A 19,313-nucleotide genomic window follows, 5' to 3' on the forward strand; every position below is an offset into this window, starting at 1 on the left:
ACAAAGTCCCTAATATCAGGATGTCTGGTCACCCTATGCTGGGTTCATCTCTGCTCTTGGTTACACAGATTGCGACAGAGCACTTACCACCAGCTCTGGATGAGGACCTAGCAACCACAATCCAGCCTTGAGACTGGACCACTGACTGCCCTGCCCACAGCTCGTACAAAACACAGCAGCTGTCTTTGGGGCAGGACCGCCCACCAAAACGTACATCGTCCCAGTGCTCAGGGCCTCCCGCAGGCGCTTCCGGGTCCAGTGTCGAGGCCCCAGGGTGGTTTTAATCTCACTCTCGTGATTTCTTGGGGCCAGACTCGAACGCTCGGAGTCAGTGTTGTCAACAACCTTCAAGGACCTCAGCGGTCTAGAGTCAGGTTCAAATACTCTCTCTCCAGCCAGGTCTCGCTCAGGCAGCCGCACTCACTGGGAACAAGGAAAAGGGGATACACAGGATGCATCTTTCAAGGAGGCCAGGGACAAGCCTGTCCCTACACTGCAGGAAGTGCCCCAGGCAATTCCTGTGTTCCAATCTGCTTAGCATTAGCCCGTACTTCTAGATACAATTGACACCTTCTGAGAAACCACATCTCAGGAGTGCACCGAGGGGCACTCCGGTGTGGTGAGTAGATGCTAGAACAGAGATGGAGGAGCTCAAGTTTGGCTTTTCCACAACCCCTGCTCCAGTCGCATGCTCTCCCTCCCACTTCCAGGTCTCCTGGCTTTAGGGGCTTTAACACCACTTGTGCCAATGTTAATTTATACCACAGTAAAGGAAGAGCAAAGATTTACAAGGACCAAGAAGCCATTCTCTGGCCCCGGGCAGCCCAACCTGAAGCTAAAGTCACACTTTGCAATCTTCAGAGGCAGGGGGGAAAAAAAGGTGGGCAAGCAAAGCAAGTACTTTCAGCAGCAATTTTCTCTGCCTGGCAGCAACCGGCTTCAAAGTCCAACTGCTCAGCTGTACCTAGCCCGGTGGGTGCGAGCCCTTTCTTGAGAGCGTGATGGCAACCAGCCAGCGAGCAGCTTTACCCGGCGAGCAGGGGTAACAAACAGGCAGCTTTCCTCTCTTCTGATCGTCCAGGAATCCCTGTGTTCGCACCAGGAGAGACATCGGCACACAAGTGCTCCCAGATGAGACAGAGAAGCAGGCAGGGGCCGCCTGAGACACACCAGCTCAGGTGAGGGCCAAGATGCAGAGAGTTAAGGAACGCAGTTCCCTGCTTGCATCAGATTAGTGCTGGTCTGAACTCTGTAAAAGGCAAAGGGGAGCCTCCCAATTCCCTGCCAGCCTTCCACGCTACAGGCTAGGGGTTTTTTTTCAAAGCACTCTGTGCGGCGGCAGAACTGCCTGTGGATACACTTATCCACAGAATCAAGTTGAGGCATCTTCCTAAGCAGCACCTGCCTCACCCCATTCTCATCCAGCAAGAGTAGCCTGCATTGGCAGAACCCCCAGGGCAACCACCCCCACCCCCCAGAAGAGTCTCAGCTTGACTAAGTAAAAACAACTCACAAATCGGGGGGGGGACGCCGCTTGCGTTGAATGGTGAACAGACATTTTCACCATCAGGGCCAGAAAGCCCTCAGCTGAGAGAAGCCAGCGCTTTCGCTTCATCCGTGTGAATATATATTCAGACGGGGAGGCCCTGGAGTTCAGGTTGCTGCACTAAGCAACGTAACAGAAGCTAGGGGCTCTTTTCCCACTCCTCCTCAGATGCAAGAGGCACCACAACTGACAATAACCTGAAGGGCATCCCATTCATCAAAGACAATTAAGGCTTCTTCTCCCGTGACTCATTGGCTACACGGAGAAGAAAAATGCCCAGCACGAGAGAAGGAAAAAAATAGGCTAAAGCTAATTGCCAATCAGAGTAGTTAAGAGGTCTCCTTCTCTCTTTGGCCAAGGAACGTGTAGAATATTGGGCTCAAGAGCGTGTTCTCAGGGGTTCCTAAGGGCCGGGGGGATGAGGGGGCAGCAGCAGCAGCACTTTTATTTGAGAAACACTTGGCAAAAATGGATTTAAAATGAAATGCAAACTAGAGGGAAAGGCATCTCCCAAAAGACCAGGAAATCCTTCCTGCAATTGGAAAGTAGAACCAGCTCCACAGGCAACTGAAGCGACTTGCTCTCAAACAAGACTAGAGAGATTCCCACACAAACGCCAGGAGCTGCAAGGTTTTGGGCTGGGTGTAAGTTTCTAAAGAGACTAGACGCTTCCCAGGAATGAAGTGTTTCAATCCCATGAGCCGGAGCCAGGCAAGGGCTGGGAGGCGGCAGAGTTATTGCTGGACCTCAGCAGACCTGGAAAATGAAGGACTGATGACAGGCCAACGTCCGCCAGGCTCTGTGCAAGGTTCCACCTGCACCGCTCTGCCAATGCCCCTCGCCCTGACCTGCGGGACCACCCTGCTTTTCCATAGCTGGCACGCTTCAGAGCAGAGGGGCAGTCAGGCCAAACTGAGGGCTCATCTACCCTTCCAGCGCTGCAGCTGTGACCCTGTAGCACTCAGTGAAGACACTACTTACGCCAACGGGAGAGCTTCTCCCGCTTCCTTCCAAACCCCTGAGCAACGTCATTACACCAACGTACGTTTATAGTGTAGACTACTGGTATGTCTACACTACCCGCCGGATCGGCGGGCAGCGATCGATCCAGCGGGGGTCAATTTATCGTGTCTAGTCTAGATGCGATAAATCGACCCCCGAGCGCTCTCCTGTCGACTCCTCTACTCCACCTCCGACTCAGTTAGCAAAGCACGAGGCCTAACCTCACTCAGACACATTCGTCATCCAAATCCAGGTCTCCCCACAACAGCACACATTACTTGAAGGTAACAGGGCCCATATACTTCCCAAGGCTTCCTATGGGGCTGGATCTCAGCTAAGTTTGTTGAATGGAGCATCTACTGGTAGCGCACGGATGTCAGGTCAAACGAAGACACAAGAAGAAGATACGTTTGAGAACCAAGTGGAGAAGAACGCCAATACGTGGGCTGGAAATAGATTGAAACACGCCAGGCACAGAAAGACTAGCAATGCCCATTAGCCATTAGGAATCTCCTAAAGCACTATCTTGATCTCGGGCCATTGCTCGGGAGCAAAGTATAAAGGAAACAGACCTAGTTACTGTGCCTGAAATACAACCCGTCTAGGGAAGGAAAGATTAGCAGGCCTCAGTGTTAATGCAACAGTTTGTCTGTCTGGCCCTTCTCAGATTGTTAATCTCTTCAAAAAGCAAATTAATGTCCAGCAGCGATTTGAGGATGTTTATCTACCGCTAACATTAATTTCCTCTATCAGTCCTAACCTGCTTATCTCTGTATATCAAAGGCTTCAACTTTGATGGTTAGAGTTTAACCAGGGAGGAATGATACCTAGAGCAGCAAACATGAGAATCTTCTCCCGACATTCCCAGGCCTGCTCTTCACAGACCACCCAGGACCCATAACATTCGCTCTTCTGGGCATGTATTTAAGGTAACTCATACCACGAACTAGGCCCTTACATTTCCTGTTGCAATAAGAAAGGCTGCCATGAAATAGACGTGGGATTTCAGAGGTAACCCTAGGCTTTAAGGAACAATTACTAGCAATCTTGTAGTAAGGAAAGGGGCAGGCATTTTCTTGCTAGCTTAGCCAGCAGAATCACTTCTGCACCTTGGAGATTTTTGCCCTTGGTTATACCTATGCAAGTCACTGTGCATGGCAGTAGTCAAGGGCAAAATGTGGCCAGTTGCATTTAGACAGATTCAGAAAAGGGCACTTCTGAAAGACACTTACACATGACTGAATTTCAGCATCAACAAAACAAAACAAAACAAAAATCAAATGTAGGTTTCACTGGTTTGAAAGTATTTTAAATAAAGATTAAAATAAAAAACAGGCCAATAGAAACAGCAGCACTGCCAAGCTTAAACATTTAAAAATTGAGAGAGTCATGCCAAACAAGTGAGATTTTATTTTGAGAGAGAGAGAAAATCTTGGGATTCTTTTTTATTTGCCTTCTGGCTTTCAAGTCCCTTTTAAAGCTTTTCCTCTGCAGCCATGAGGGCTAAAAACTTACTAAAAAAAAAAACCTGGCGTCTCACATAGCCACTTGATTTTAGCTGTTGGGATTTTTTTATTTTATTTTTTAAAGAAAAGTACCAAATATGATCAAGTCACGATAGCTAGCAATACTGCCAAACCCAGATGAGATGGGCATTTCTGGTGCAGATCTGAGATCAAGGTTTTGGGGGTGGATTTGTAAGGTCTTTGGGGCTGAACATGCATCTTAGTAATACAAAGGGTACCCAGAGACCCCAAACAGGAACTACTAGGATGCCAATCAACCAGTAGTATCAAATAAAATAGCCTATACAAGAAGTGCTCGTCTCATGTGTCTATTGCCGCGGCCAATATTACATCTGTAACATGCCCCCACCCTCCTGAGCATGCTTATTCCAAGCTGAGTGGGATGCATTTCTAGGTAGTTACTAAAAATAAAAGCCACGCCCAACAGACCACAGTCCTCCCTGCATCACCACAGTTTGGATCATTCTCATAAGAACTGTCATAATTGGTCCATCCAGCCCAGTATCCTCTCTCTAACAGTGGCCAGTACCAGAGCTTCAGGAGGGCAGTTGGAGTGATCCACCCCTGTCTTTCCCTCCTGGCTTCTGATCATCAGAAGTTTAGGGTCACCCCAAACATAGGGTTGCATCCGTGACCATCTTGACTAATGGCCATTGATGAACCTATCCCTCCATGAACTTCCCTACTTCTCTTTTTAACCCAGTTATACTTTTGGGCATCACAACATCCCATGGCCAGGAGTTCCACAAGTTAACGGGGTGCTGTGTGGAAAAAAAGTATTCCCTCTTGTTTGTATTAAATGTGCTGCCTACTAATTTCATTGGGTGACCCCTGTTTTTTATATTGTGGGAAAAGGGTAAATAACACTTCTCTAGTCACTTTTCCCACACCATTCATGATTTTATAGCCCTTTTTAATGTCTCTCTCCCCACCCCACCCCGAGTCTCTTTTCTAAGATGAACAGCCCTAATCTTTTTAGCGTCTCCTCTTATGGAAGCTGTTCCATACCCTTGATCATCTTTGTTGCCCTTCTCTGAACCTTTTCCAGTTCCACTCTATCCTTTCTGGGGCGGGACAAGTACTGGACACAGTATTCAACGTGTGGGTGCTCCATGGATTTATATAGTGGCATTCTGATATTTTCTGTCTCCTTTTACTACTAGTTCCTAACACTCTATTAGCCTGTTTGATCACTGCTGCACATTGAGCTGAAGTCTTCAGAGAACTGCTGTATCCACAGTGACTCAAAGGTTTCTTTTCCAGTCCAATGCCGGGTGCTTGCAGCATACCCTTTGAACAGTATGTGCAAACAGTCTGTCAGGAGAGCTGCAGAGGAGGTGGGATTGTGATAGTAGGACAGTAGGAGTGCAAATTCAGAGGTTTGCTAGGGTCTTGCACCGATGAAGGGAAACCCGGATTTTGCTCTCCTAAAGCAAAGCCATTGGTCATAAGTTTGGAGGGGGGAAGGAGTTGGGGAGTGGAGGCTTGGAACATTTCCTCCCCCATCCCTCTCTAATGGGGCACTTGTTATCCCCTCTGCTTTAGCTGGTGCCTTGCGGCCGCCCAACTCCCATTCGATTGTATTTGCCCCACCCTGCCATAGGACTCCGGTTGCTTGCAATGAGGGTGACCAGATGTCCCGATTATATAGGGACAGTCCCGATTTTTGCATCTTTTTCTTATATAGGCTCCTATTACCCCCCACCCCGATTTTTCGCACTTGCTGTCTGGTCACCCTACTTGCAATTGCTTATTAATTTTTCATGTGCCCACGATGTGGTAGACACTTGACAGACAAAAGTCCCTGCACTAGCCTGGAGGGTCTATGATCTAATTGATCAGACAGGGGTGGGGGGTAAGGGAGCATGCTTTGATGGGAGGCAGGTAGACAACACAAATGAATGAGGGTACAGCGGAGGTCTTCAATTGGTACAACTGTCCAACAAGGTTGCAAGACACCCCCTGCAGAAATCCGATGGGTACTCTTCCTAATGCACCCCCATCCTTCCCAGTGCTTCTCTCGCCTTCCCCAGTGGCTGACACCTCCTGCCAGGGTACCAGTATTGGCATCATACTAGGTCCCACTAAGACAGACCCGCAGACTGACCTGCTGGTTAACTCCAGGAGGTTCCTCAGTACTTTCCAGAACAGGAGGCCCAATTTAAATGGGGAAAAACAGGAATGGCCCCACCCAGGTATCTGCATTTTAAGCCACCGCCTTACCAAGAATAAAGTAGTGAGTCATTACAGAAGGTCTCCCTTCCTGGAAAGGGTTAAACCTTGCAGCATGTTTGCTGACAACCAGGCGGATGGCATTTCAGGTTGCTCAGTGCTGTCTTAGCTTTAAAAAAAAACCATAGCCAGAGGCCAGATTCATAGTTCAACAATAGCTTGTGCTGAAGAAACTCAAGATGCTTTTAGAGCAAACATGGAGCTGGATTCACTTGCGCACAAGTACCTACAGCAACTAGTTTTAAGCCTTCCCGACCAGAAAGTGGAGAGTCACATTCAACATTAAAGGGTGGGGGAATCCTTTTAAAAGCAGCCTTTATAGAGTCCCCTTGAAGCAGTTGTTTGAGCTTTTAAAAAAAAAAAAAATCTTGCAGTCTAAAAATATATAATTACACACTGAAGCCTCAATTCATACAATAAAAAACACATGTTCTTGCAGAAAAAGGAACTTGTTCAGATTTAAAGTTTTACTACCGCACACATTAAAATAAATATTGGGAGAGTGGTTTCCAGATTAACTTTCCAGGAACTGAGATTTAGAGGAGGGGGGGGGTGGGATTTTGCTATTGCTTTCTTTGGACTGCTGCAATCTGAGAGAGTTCACGGTTTATTTAACGCACTTGTTAGGATTTGGGGGGGGGGCGAAGGGGGAGTTGAGAAAGTGCAAAGAAGGGGTCAGATGATCCTCCGTTACGCTGGTGTAAATCAGGAATAACCCTCCTGGAGTCGAGAGATTTACACTGGTCTAAGGGGGCTCCGAATCAGTGCGTTTCTTGCACGATTCCAGGGGGTGGAAGATGGGAGACAGAAGGGGAACAAGGAACAGCCCAGAAGCGTGAAATTGACCCAGGCTGATCCATTTCTTCTCGCTCCATTCCCCACAGCGCCTGCTTCCATCTAACCCATATTTTGGGGGAGGATTTAAAAAAACATATATGTTCCTTCAATTTAAAAACCCCGTAGATCTAAGTTTAGCGAACAAAACCATGAAGGAGAAGAAATTACACGGCAAGGAAACTTTTTTTTTTTTTTAAAGTGAAAGCCCCAAGTTGCCCACAAGCTTGTGTGTTCAGCTGGAGCAGAGCTCATGCCTCGCTGGGCAGGAATCTCCCCAGGGCTTATTCCAAGCCCTGGGTGGGTGTCGGGCTAGATCCTGCCCAGCTGAGGGGAAAGCAACAAGTGGAGGAGAGCTGGGGGTGGGGGGAAGGAAAGAGGTTTCACTCCGGAGCGGCGAGGGGCCGTTTACACGCTGTCCCTCGCCCGTTTATCGCAGCCCCCCCTCCCCAGCACAGGGGGACGTTGCTGGTCCCGCCGCCGCGTTACCTTGCAGGAGTAAGTGTGATGAACCGGGTCCATGTTCATGATCTCCTCCACCGTGCCCGTCAGCACCACGTTCGCCTCCTCCTCTCGCCTCTCCAACTCCCTCTCGGGACAGCTGCCCGAGCAGCCCCCCAGCCCCACGGCCAGCAGCGCCAGCGCCCAGGCGGAGAGCCCCGCAGCCCCGCTCCGCCTTCCCCCCATCGCCGCACAAAAGAAACCGAAGCGACTCATCCAGCGGCGAACAAAACCCTCTTCTTCCCCCAAGGAGTCACCCAAACTGCACCGGAGCGAACAAAGCAGCCCGGGCGCGCCCAGGGGAGGTTACTTGGGCTCCAGAGTAGGGAAGGAGAAAAGACCCCAGAGGGGTTATTTTTTTCCCACCCCCCCAGCTCTGATCAGGGAGAAATGTTCCTTCTCCTCCTGCCTGCGCCCGGCTGAGAAAGGCTGGAGATTTGCATGCAATCTGAATTGCTGATAAGGCAGGGAGGGGTGAGGGGGGGAGAGGAAGAGAGAGAGGAGGGCTGGCAAAACAGCCGTGCTGCTTGCTCGTCTCTTCTCTTATTGCAGGGCTGGCGAGAAACGCCACCCCCAGGAAACACACTCCCAGCAGGTTAATGGATAATCAGGACTCCAACGTGCTCGGACTTTTAAAGGTGCAGGGAGCTCTGAAGTGCGAGCGATCCCCGGGGAAGGGGCAGTTTTTATGTCCTTCCTTTTCCCTCTCTTGGTTTAGTGACACTTGCCCCCCCAAACACACGTCTCCCAGCTCTGCCTGCTCCCCCCGCCAATGTCACGGTCACCCGAAGTAGGCAAAGTGAAGATTTTAGCTGCACATTGGCCCGGCCGTTCACTAGCGCCCACTTCCAGGAGGCTGTGTCTGCCTGACTCCCCCCAGGGTCAGGAAGAGGCAGACTCACACTTGGTAGCCGGCACAAACGCTGTCACTCATTAACACAGCCACTCACACGGGCTTTCCATTCACCTGAGGCCCCAAAGAGGGACTTCCTCCTCCCACTTGAGCTAATAATAATATTTGGATCTGACCTTTCTGATGAAGGGTAGCAGGAATTTGCATGTGTATCGAGCTGGTTTTCATCCGCCCATTTCAAAATGCCTTTCAAATGTAGATAAGCCTGATGATGATGATGAATATTGTACTGAGGCGGATGGGGAAACTGAGGTGGTTCCTGTCCTGGTGTTCAAAGGTGCTGGGCCCCTGTAGAAATAAGACCGCAAGTGATTTGTCCAGCATTGCACAAAAAGGCAGTGGCCTAGCAAAACGCAGATCCCAGGTCTTCTGAAACCCACTCTGTTGCTCTAACCCCTAGAAAGCGCACGGTCGGGTGGGATGGCTTGGGTTTGCCCCTCGAGTATTCTCTATTCTGACCTTCTGCCCTGGCTTTCTCCATGGATTAGACACCAATTTTTCCAGATGTCCTTAGCAATTATTGCAAATATAAAATGAAAAGTTAAGTGGCACCAGGGGAGGGATGTTGTTTCTTTCCTCCATAAATTAGCCATCCCCGGGGTGTTTTACAAGGGTATTTCACTCGCTGGCCCTAAACAAGTGGTGCTGGTGACCTAAGGGCAAGGAGGTGAATTATTGAAGATTGCGTGGATTCACAACCAGGTCAATACTGTGGGGGGAGGGAAGGCGGTCAGAAATTGACATGCTGAATTCAATAAAAATCAGTAGGCAGAATTGTTAAGAAATTCCAAGCCCACTTTGAAAATTGCAAGCCACCTCTTCTTTCCTGGGGGCTTCATGCAATTCTGTTTATGCTGCTTACATCTGAAATGTTATACATATTGATTCTTTTTTTTCCCCCTTTCCCTTGAATGTAAACAAAACTTAACCAAAGAGCCAGCAATGTAACAGTCAACCTTAACAAAATAATTAAGTAAATTAATTCCTTAAATTACTTGTAATTTATTAAATTAAAATTTTAAAAACCAAGACCCCATCCTAAGTAAAGTTTTACTCCAAAAAGCAGGGGTTCTCAAACTGAGGGTCGGGACCCCTCAGGGGGTCACAAGGTTATTACATGGGGGGGGTCATGAGCTGTCAGCCTCCACCCCAAACCGTGCTTTGCCTCCAGCATTTATAATGGTGTTCAATATATTAAAAAGTGTTTTTAATTTATTAGGAGGGTCACACTCAGAGGCTTGCTATGTGGAAGGGGTCACCAGTACAAAAGTTTGAGAACCACTGCTAAAAAGGGACAAGTGCCAGAGATTCCATGAAAGCCCTTAGGGTCTTTGGCCTAGATCCTCAAACTTATCCAGGCACCTAACTCCCATTGAAATCCTATGGAATCAATGGGAGTTTAGCACCTAAATACCTTTGAGGATTTTGGGTTTGGCTCCTGCCCCTGTTAAAACCTTAAAATCAATAGATTACTGTCACAGAAGGCACAGATCTGTGTTCCGTTTTATTCAAAGCATCAATGTTTGGGGAAGGATCGAATAACACAGTTCCACTTCTGGCCTTTGTCTAGAAAAAAAAAAACACTCTCACCCATAAGGCCAGATTCTCCAAAGTGATAGTGGCTTCCATTGTGACACTTGTGGCAAGATTTTCTAAAGGGCCCGGCCCATAATGTGGTCAACTTTTTTGAAACTCTGCGCCCGACTGCGGGTACCGAGAGCTTCTGAAAATTCTGGCCATACCATATCCTGCTGTTGTATACACCTGGACCTTGATCCTCCCGTGACCTCCATGCAAGACATAAGGAACCCATTGTGTTGGGATGAGGGGTACCAACAACCTCAGAGTTCCATCCTGCACCAACTACAAAGCTAATAATATGGTTACTAAATTTGTTTTCTTTTTCCATCATCATCATAAAAAGCAACAATATTCATCCCCCATGGATTGGTTTATTTCATCAAAACACTGTGCAAACATTAAAGTCCTGAAAAGCAGGTCCTAATTAACTAATTTGTCACTTCATCCTGATGCGAGGCAACAGCAACGGCTCACTTGGGTCTAAGAAAACTCCGCTCCATTCTGACAAGCCCCACATTTGCTCAGACTGGCTAAGAGGAGTCTCACAGCAAAGTCTCCTTTTGTAGATGCTTAAAGTTAAGCATGTGCTTGAAGGCTTCGCTGGATCAGGTCCAAAACACTAAGCCCCCTGCACAATCAAGCCCCAAGACCCAAAATGCTTTTTCTCATCCCATTTGGACTTGCACCAGAATCCTAGATCCGACATTTTGGTAACATTGAGATCCGGATCCAAACTTAGCAACTAAATACATTTACATGAGATCTTTCCTGTTCCACAAGCGAAGGAAGACAGAAGGCAGAAGATTTTGGAAGTGAACTGCTGGCTAGGTAAGTGGTGTAGGGCGCAGGGTTTGGGTTTTGTGGAACATTGGTCCACCTTCTATGCAGGGCTGTATAATTAGGATGGCTTCAGTGGAAGGGAAATTAGTCTGCTCGGGAACAGGCTGAGGAGAGTGGGTCAGGAGGGTGAACAAAAGAGGAGGGTAAAACGAGGCAAGATATGAACCCTCAGCACAAATTCCAATGTTGAGCACAGAAGTAATCAAGGAACCAATGGACATGAAGAGAAGAAATTCTATAATTGCCTACACTCCAGTGCTAGGAGCCTAGGGGGCAAACAAGAGGAATTGGAATTGCTTATTTCTGAGCATAAATTCAACCTAGTCAGTATTACAGAAACCCAATGGGAGGATTCCCATGACTGGAATAAGAACAGGAGTACTTGTGGCACCTTAGAGACTAACAAATTTATTAGAGCATAAGCTTTCGTNGAAACAGGTAATGCCAGGGGGGCTGGAACCATTTTCATAGTGGGGGTGCTGCTGATGGAAACCGTGTGTTTGGTGTTCGTTTTTACTACTTCAAGTCTGGGGTGTAGGAGCACCCCCAGCAGCTCTAGTTCTAGCACCACTGGGTAATGCCAGTTTTGGCATGGAGTGCCACTCTCCTCTCTCTCCTTTTGCAAACTCAGTTCTTCCTGAATAGGTTGTAACCGTTGATTTTTAACATTTCAGTCATGTTTCAGAGTAGCAGCCGTGTTAGTCTGTATCTGCAAAAAGAACAGCAGTACTTGTGGCACCTTAGAGACTAACAAATTTATTAGAGCATAAGCTTTCGTGGACTACAGCCCACTTCTTCGGATGCAGACTAAGTGGGCTGTAGTCCACGAAAGCTTATGCTCTAATAAATTTGTTAGTCTCTAAGGTGCCACAAGTACTGCTGTTCTTTTTGCAGATACAGACTAACACGGCTGCTACTCTGAAACATGACTGAAATGTTAAAAATCAACGGTTACAACCTATTCAGGAAGAACTGAGTTTGCAAAAGGAGAGAGAGGAGAGTGGCACTCCATGCCAAAACTGGCATTACCCAGTGGTGCTAGAACTAGAGCTGCTGGGGGTGCTCCTACACCCCAGACTTGAAGTAGTAAAAACGAACACCAAACACACGGTTTCCATCAGCAGCACCCCCACTATGAAAATGGTTCCAGCCCCCCTGGCATTACCTGTTTCCAAGTCACTGATAACCCAGAAAAAAATGATGTTGAATGCTTATGGATCAATGTCTTAACAGATAAAGTACAAGACGGGGTATGAGGTGGGGTCTGCTACAGACCACCAAATCGTTCTAGGGAACAAGATGACCAGCTCTTTACGCACCTATCTGTAATGTGTAGGGGAAAAAGCTGTGTGATCATGGGGGATTTCAATGTGAGTGACACATGCTGGAGGTTTCATGCTGCCAGTACTAACACATCCTTGGGATTTCTGTACATGATAGATGACAATTTCCTAAAACTCAAAAAGTCTTGCATTCAACACGGGAATTCTATATTAGACCCTGTCTTGACAGATATAGAGGAACTGATATCAAAGAACTAACATTTAATTGTAATTTAGGTACAAGTGATCATGACTCGATCACATTTATAATGTGCAAACAGAATAAAGTCCGCACCAGTGATACATATACGTGCCGCTTTAAAGGGCCAATTTCACAAAGCTGAAAACAATCATGAACCAAATCAACTGGGAGGAAGAATCTAATCAGGAAAATGTGAATGACAATTGGGAATTGTTTACAAACACTTTACTAGATGTCCAAAAAGCCACTATTGAGGAACCTGTTAAAACACCAGCCTGATTTAGAGGGAAACTGAAGGCAGTTATAAAAAATTTTAATTTCCTATATAACAAATGGAAGAAAGGGGAAGTTGATAGTAATGAATATAAATCAGAAGCTCAGAATTGTAGAAAATTGATAAGGGAAGCAATGGGACACAAGGAGAAATCTATGACCAGCAGAGTTAAGGACAATAGGAAGGAGTTTCTTAAGACTATTAGAAACAAAAACGATGACATTGGTCCATTATTAGATGGGAAATGGTAGAAATATCAATAATAATACAGAAAAGGCCAAAGTGTTAAATACATATTTTGGTATCTATTTAGGAAAAAATAGATGATGTAGTCATGTCATAAAGATTCATAGAAATGTATGTCTGGGAGGGAATCCCAAGAGGTCATCAAGCCCAGCCCCCTGTGCTGAGGAAGGACCAAATAAACCTAGACCATCCCTGAAAGGTATTTGTCCAGCCTGTTCTTAAAAACCTCAGTGATGGGGACTCCACAATCTCCCTTGTAAATCTATTCCAGAGCTTAACTATCCTTATAATTAGAAAGTTCTTCTAATATCTAACCTAAATCTAACCTGCAGATTAATCACATGACTTCTTGTCCTTCCTTCAATGGACATGGAGAACAATTGATCACCATTCTCTTTATAAAAGCCCTTAACATATTTGAAGATTGTTATCAGACCCCCCTTCAATCTTCTTCTCTCAAGATTAAACATGCCCCATTTTGTTAACCTTTCCTCAGAGGTCAGGTTTTCTAAACCTTTTCTCATGTCTGTTGCTCTCCGCTGGACTCTCTCCAACTGGTCACATCTTTCCTAAAGTGTGGTACCCAGAATTGGATGCCCGTACTCCAGCTGAGGCCTCACCTGTGCTGAGTGGAGCAGGACAATTTCCTCTGGTGACTTACATATGATGTCTGTTAACACACCACATTGCATTGGCCTTTTTTGCAGCTGCATCACACTGTTGACTCATATTCAATTTGTGATCCACTATGACATCCAGATCCTTTTCAGCACTACTACCACCTAGCCAGTTGTTCCCCATTTTGTAGCTGTGCATTTGATTTTTCCTTCCTAAGTGTAGCACTTTGCACTTGTCTTTATTGAATTTCATCTTGTTGATTTCAGACCAATTCTCTAATTTGTCAAGGTTGTTTTGAATGCTACATATTATAACACTCTTTCTATTCTTCTAGTATCTCAAGAGGATGTTAAAGAGCAGTTACTAACATCAGATGTTTTTAAAATCAGCAAATCCAGATAACCTGCATCCAAGGGTTTTAAAAGAGCTGGCTGAGAAGCTCACTGAACCATTAATCTTGATTTTCAAAAAGCCTTGGAGCAGTGCAGAGGCTCCAGAAGGCTAGAAGAAAGCTAATGCTGTGCCAAATATTTAACGAGGATAAACGGGATGACCGGGGTAATTATAGGCCTGTTCGTCTGACATCAATTGGAGTCAAGATAATAGAGTGGCTCGTACAGGACTCAATTCAGAAGGAATTAAAGGAGGGTAATATAATTAATGCCAAGCAACATGGGTTTATGGAAAATAGATCCCGTCAAACTTACCTGATATCTTTTTTTTCCCTGAGATTACAAGTTTGCTTGACAAAGGTAATAGTGTTGATGTAATATACTTAGGCCTTTAGTGTGACATTTTGATTAAAAAACTAGAAAGATGTGCAACTAACATGGCCTCCATTAAAGGGACTGACAGCTGGCTAACTGATAGGTCTCACATTGTAATTGTATATGAGCAATCATTATCAAAGGTGTGCGTTTCTAGTGAGGTCCCGCCGGGATCAGTTCTTGGCCCTATGCTATTTGACATTTTTATTAATGACTTGGAAGAAAACAACATTGTCACTGATATAGCTTGCCGATGACACAAAAATTGGGGGAGTGGTAAGTAACAAAGAGGACAGGTCACTGGTACAGAGCCATCCGGACGGCTTCATGCAATTAATGTGTGTTTTAATATGATTAAATGTAAATGTGGATATCTAGGAACAAAGAATGTCAGCCATACTTACACGATGGGGGACTCTATCTGGGGAAGCAGGGACTCTGAAAAAGATTTGGGGGTCATGGTGGGTAATCAGTTAAACATGAGGTGCAATGCTGTAGTCAAAAGCACTAATACGATCCGTGGATGTATAGGTGCCAACTCTGTGGGTGCTCCGGGGCTGGAGCACCCAGGGGGAAAAATTAGCGGGTGCTCTGTACCCAAGCTCCCTCCACTCCCCACCCTGGCCCCACCTCCACCTCTTCCCCGCCTCCTCCCCTGAGTGCGCTGCGTCCCCGCTCCTCTGCCTATCTCCGAGCGCTTCCCGCCACCCCACTGCCTAAAAGCTGTTTGGAAAGGCTTTGGACTTTCCGAGAGGGAGGGGGAGGAGCAGGGAGGCGACGTGCTCAGGGGAGAAGGTGGAGAAGAGCCGGGGCGAGGGCAGGGACTTGGGGGAAGGGGTGGAATGGGGGCAGGGTGAGGGCGTTGCAAGGGTGGGAAGAGGCGGGGAAGGGGCGAGGCCAGAAGCGGAGGGGGTCAAGCACCCACCCAGCAAAGGGGAAGTCGGCGCCTATGCGTGGATGCATAAACAGCTGAATCTCGAGCAGGGCCGGTGCAACCCATTAGGCGACCTAGGTGGTCGCCTAGGGCACTAGAATTTGGGGGGGCGGCATTTCGGGTCCTTCGGTGGAGACCCCGGCTGCTGGATCTTCGGCCGTCCCGGTCGTTGTCGGCATTTAGACAGAGGGAGCTGGGGCAGGGGGGCGCGGGGAGGGCTGCCTGCAGCAAGTAAGGGGGGGGCCTGCCCGCAGGAGAACTCCCCACCCCAGCTCACCTCTGCTCCGCCTCCTCCCCTGAGCACACTGCCCCGCTCTGTTTCTCTCCCTCCCAAGCTTGCGGCGCCAAACAGCTGATTGGCGCCACAAGCCTGGGAGGTGGGAGAAGTGGAGCGGCGATGGCGTGCTTGGGGAGGAGGTGGAGCAGAGGTGAGCTGGGGCGGGGAGCTGCCGCACGGCTCCCTGGGCCGTGGGGAGCTACCGTGGGAGGGGTGCCTCAGGGGGGAGGAGGGAGCTGCTGCAGGGGGGGGCGCCTTAGGGCGGAGGGGGGGTGGGGTGCTGCCGCAGGGGGGCGCCTTAGGGTGGAGGGGGGTCGGAGAGCTGCCACAAGACTTGGGGAAGGCGCATGGTGGAATTTTCGCCTAGAGCGCGAAAAATCCTTGCACCCGCCCTGATCTCGAGTAGGGGTAGAGAGGTTATTTGACTTCTGCATTGGGCACTGGTACAATCGTTGGTGGAATCCTGTGTCCAGTTCTGGTGTCCACAGAGGGTTCCGAGAAGAGCCACAAGAATTATAGGGACAGATTCAAAGAGCTCAGGCTGTTTAGCTTAACAAAGAAAACGTTAAGGAGTGACTTGATTACAGCCTATAAGTACCTACATGGGGAAGAAATATTTAATCATGAGCTCTTCAATCTAGCAGAGGAAGATCTAACACGATCCAATGGCTGGAAGTTGACGCTAGACAAATTCAGACTGGAAATAAGGTGTTAATTGTTAACAGTGAGGATAATTAACCAGTCTGTAGGCTGACCAGACAGCAAGTGTGAAAAATCGGGACGGGGTGGGAGGTAATAGGAGCCTATGTAAGAAAAAGCCCCAAATTTCGGGACTGTCCCTATAAAATCGGGACATCTGGTGACCCTAAACCGGTGGAATAATCTACCAAGGGTCATGGTGGATTCTCCATCACTGAAAATGTTAAAATCAAGATTGAATGTGTTTTCTAAAAGTTCTGCTCTTTGGGGAAATTCCCTGGCCTGTGTTCTACAAGAGGTCAGACTAGATGATCACAATGGTACCTTCTGGCCTTGGAATCTATTAAACAGCTTCATCTCCATACAGAGCTAAAAGGAAACATCTGGGGGCAGATCATTATCTGGTGTAAAACAATGGAGCTGTGACAATTTGCCCCCAGGATCCACCAATGTTGGGAATCTTTGGGTCTGTATTTTATAACTTAGCACACTCCGATTCTAATCTGCTTTACACACAGTTTCTGCTGATAGCTCTGAGATTTCCCAGCAAACCAGTCTTCACTCCTGTGTGGAGGGGAAAGTTGTTCCTAAACAACAAAGGGCCAAGAGAATGGCTAGGATGGGAAGAATGCATTGTTAGCCTAGAGCGAAGTTGAACCTGCAGAGTCATCAGCCTTTTTAGTCAAGGTCTAGCACAAAGGACATCTTTATTACATCGCAGCCATTGTAAACTCCGGCAATCAGCTAAAAATATTTCAGTGCCTGGCAGATTATTTTGTTATTTTAATTATTAATTTGTATTGTATCTTTGAGCATGGTAAATCCTGGAAACAACCTCCACTCCGGGGTGGAAAAGACACAGCTGTACTATGCTTCCAGCGCTTTGCAAAGCGGGAGAAGGGGAATTGTTTACTCTTTATTTATTTTAATTTCTATTTAGCCTTTCTCACCCGTCCCCAGCTGTTTTCAAGGCTGTTACGAGGAAAATGGATTTAACAAGCTTTTCTGTGCAACGGCCTTTGCTTGGTGGGCTCTTTCAAATCAATTGACTTGGTTTTAGAGGCTGATGGAGCAGGCTATACCGGTTATTGTTTGTTTTCATTGATCCTGTTTGCTTTATTGAAAGAAGAAAGTCAAACACGCTACAGCACTGCATGTACCGTAATGAGGACAGGCATCTGAGCAGATCTTGCATCACAGACAGGTATTGGGCTGGTCCAGAATAGTATTGAGTATCCACAACTCCCGTTAAAGTGGAGGAGAAATAGAGCTCTTCATTCTCTCTCAGGATCAGGCCCATAATTCCAGGACAGATCCACAGCTGGCAGCACATGGCAGCCTAAGAAAATACTCCTCCCTCAACTGGGTTGTGGGGGAATCGTTCCATCCTGGGAGCGGCTCTAGGAGGCCGATTGTTCAGAGAGAGACTGTCAGGTGGTTTATAAGAAGCACCAGAAAATGAAACTGACCATATGCAGACATGAAACTGACTATTCTACTGTTTACATCGGGCTATTGCATTCAGCGGGACTAGGATTTCATCCGATGTCCAAGCTTACTCAAGTTCAAACACTAACCCAAGAGCCCCCATAGTAAAAGGTGAAAAGGATTTTTAAAGGAACACCATCACCTTAAAATCTCGCCCTTTAAAAACAGATTGGGTTAAAGATAGTTTTCGATGCTACAGCTTCCAGGCAGTCCCCTGCCCCGCCAATGTTTGTCCTTTCACAATCACATTTATACTACTTGTAAAAATATTTCTCCCTTTCCTATTGTGGTGGGAAACACCCACCCAGACAACAGGGGAAACTGACTATGGCTACGTTTACACAACGAGCGAGGGGCATGACTCCCTGCCTGCATAGATGTACTTGCACTAGATCTCAGCTGAGCAAGTGTGCTAAACATAGTAATGTAGCCACAGTAGCAAACGTTAGCAGCCCCGTGCGCGTACCCATTGGCTTCTGTTGGGTTTATACTCGGGGCTGTTAGCAAGGTGCCGCTGCTGCCCGTGCCATTGTGGCTACGCTACTATTTTTAGTGCACTAGCTTGAAGAGAGCTAGCATGGGTGTGTCTGCCGGAACTGGGGACCGCACCTCTTGTTCGTAGCGGGGGTGTAGCCATAACACAAGAACTAGGGGTCACCCAATGAAATGAATCGGCAGCAGATTTAAAACAAACAAAAGGAAGTCTTTTTTCACACAGCACACAGTCAACCCGTGGAACTCCTTGCCAGAGGATGTTGTGAAGGCCAAGACTATAACAGGGTTCAAAAATGAACTAGATAAGTTCCTGGAGGATAGGTCCATCAATGGCTATTAGCCAGAATGGGCAGGGATGGTGTCCCTAGCCTCTGTTTGCCAGAAGCTGGGAATGGGCAACAGGGGATGGATCACTTGATGATTACCTGCTCTGTTCATTCCCTCTGGGGCACCTGTCATTAGCCACTGTCAGAAGACAGGATACTGGGCTAGATGGACTTTGGTCTGACCCAGTATGGCCATTCTTATGTTCTAACACGCTAGCTCAGATGAGAGCTAACACTAGTATATCTGTGTGGACTGCGTGACCTGGGAATCACAGCTCCCACAGTAGACACAGCATTACTTACTGATTATACAAGGTAAGAACACTGAAACTGACTATACACCACGTTGAACACACGATGTAAATAAACTATCTAATTGACAAAATAAAATACATACATCATTGTTTTTCTTCCAGGCTCCTTCAGGGAGTGCTGGGGTCACAGTTCCAAGATTCCCTACGCAATCACAAGGGCTAGAAAGAAAAAATGTTAATTGAAAGCTATGATTCTCCCACTCAGTTGACTCCAGGTGCTGGAGCTTTCAAAAGAAATATCGGGAAACCAGTAATAAAACTGTGAGAGTTAGGCCTGTGCGTTAGCAGAGCTGCCAACTTTGAGCATGTGAATCCCATCAATGGGATTTCTCACATGTTTAAAGCTAACCACCTGCATTAGTCTGTGCAGGATCGG

The 19,313-nt window shown here is 47.2% G+C and overlaps 1 protein-coding gene across 5 annotated transcripts in view; it reads right to left on the reverse strand.

Moving 5' to 3' along the window:
* The window catches only part of AGRN (agrin), a 224,232-nt gene extending 216,087 nt beyond the window's left edge, over window positions 1-8,145 (reverse strand). For 3 of the 5 annotated variants that reach the window (XM_034753068.1, XM_034753063.1, XM_034753065.1), the window contains exon 1: window positions 7,630-8,144. In XM_034753068.1, coding sequence (XP_034608959.1) covers window positions 7,630-7,857 — 228 coding nt within the window. In that variant the 5' untranslated portion in view covers window positions 7,858-8,144. Of the gene's footprint in view, window positions 1-7,629 lie in introns of all 5 variants that reach the window. The other 2 variants (XM_034753064.1, XM_034753062.1) reach the window with 1 other exon arrangement.
* Between the last annotated feature and the right edge of the window lie 11,168 nt (window positions 8,146-19,313).

This window comes from Trachemys scripta, chromosome 19 (assembly GCF_013100865.1).
Source record: "Trachemys scripta elegans isolate TJP31775 chromosome 19, CAS_Tse_1.0, whole genome shotgun sequence".
NCBI lineage: Eukaryota > Metazoa > Chordata > Testudines > Emydidae > Trachemys > Trachemys scripta.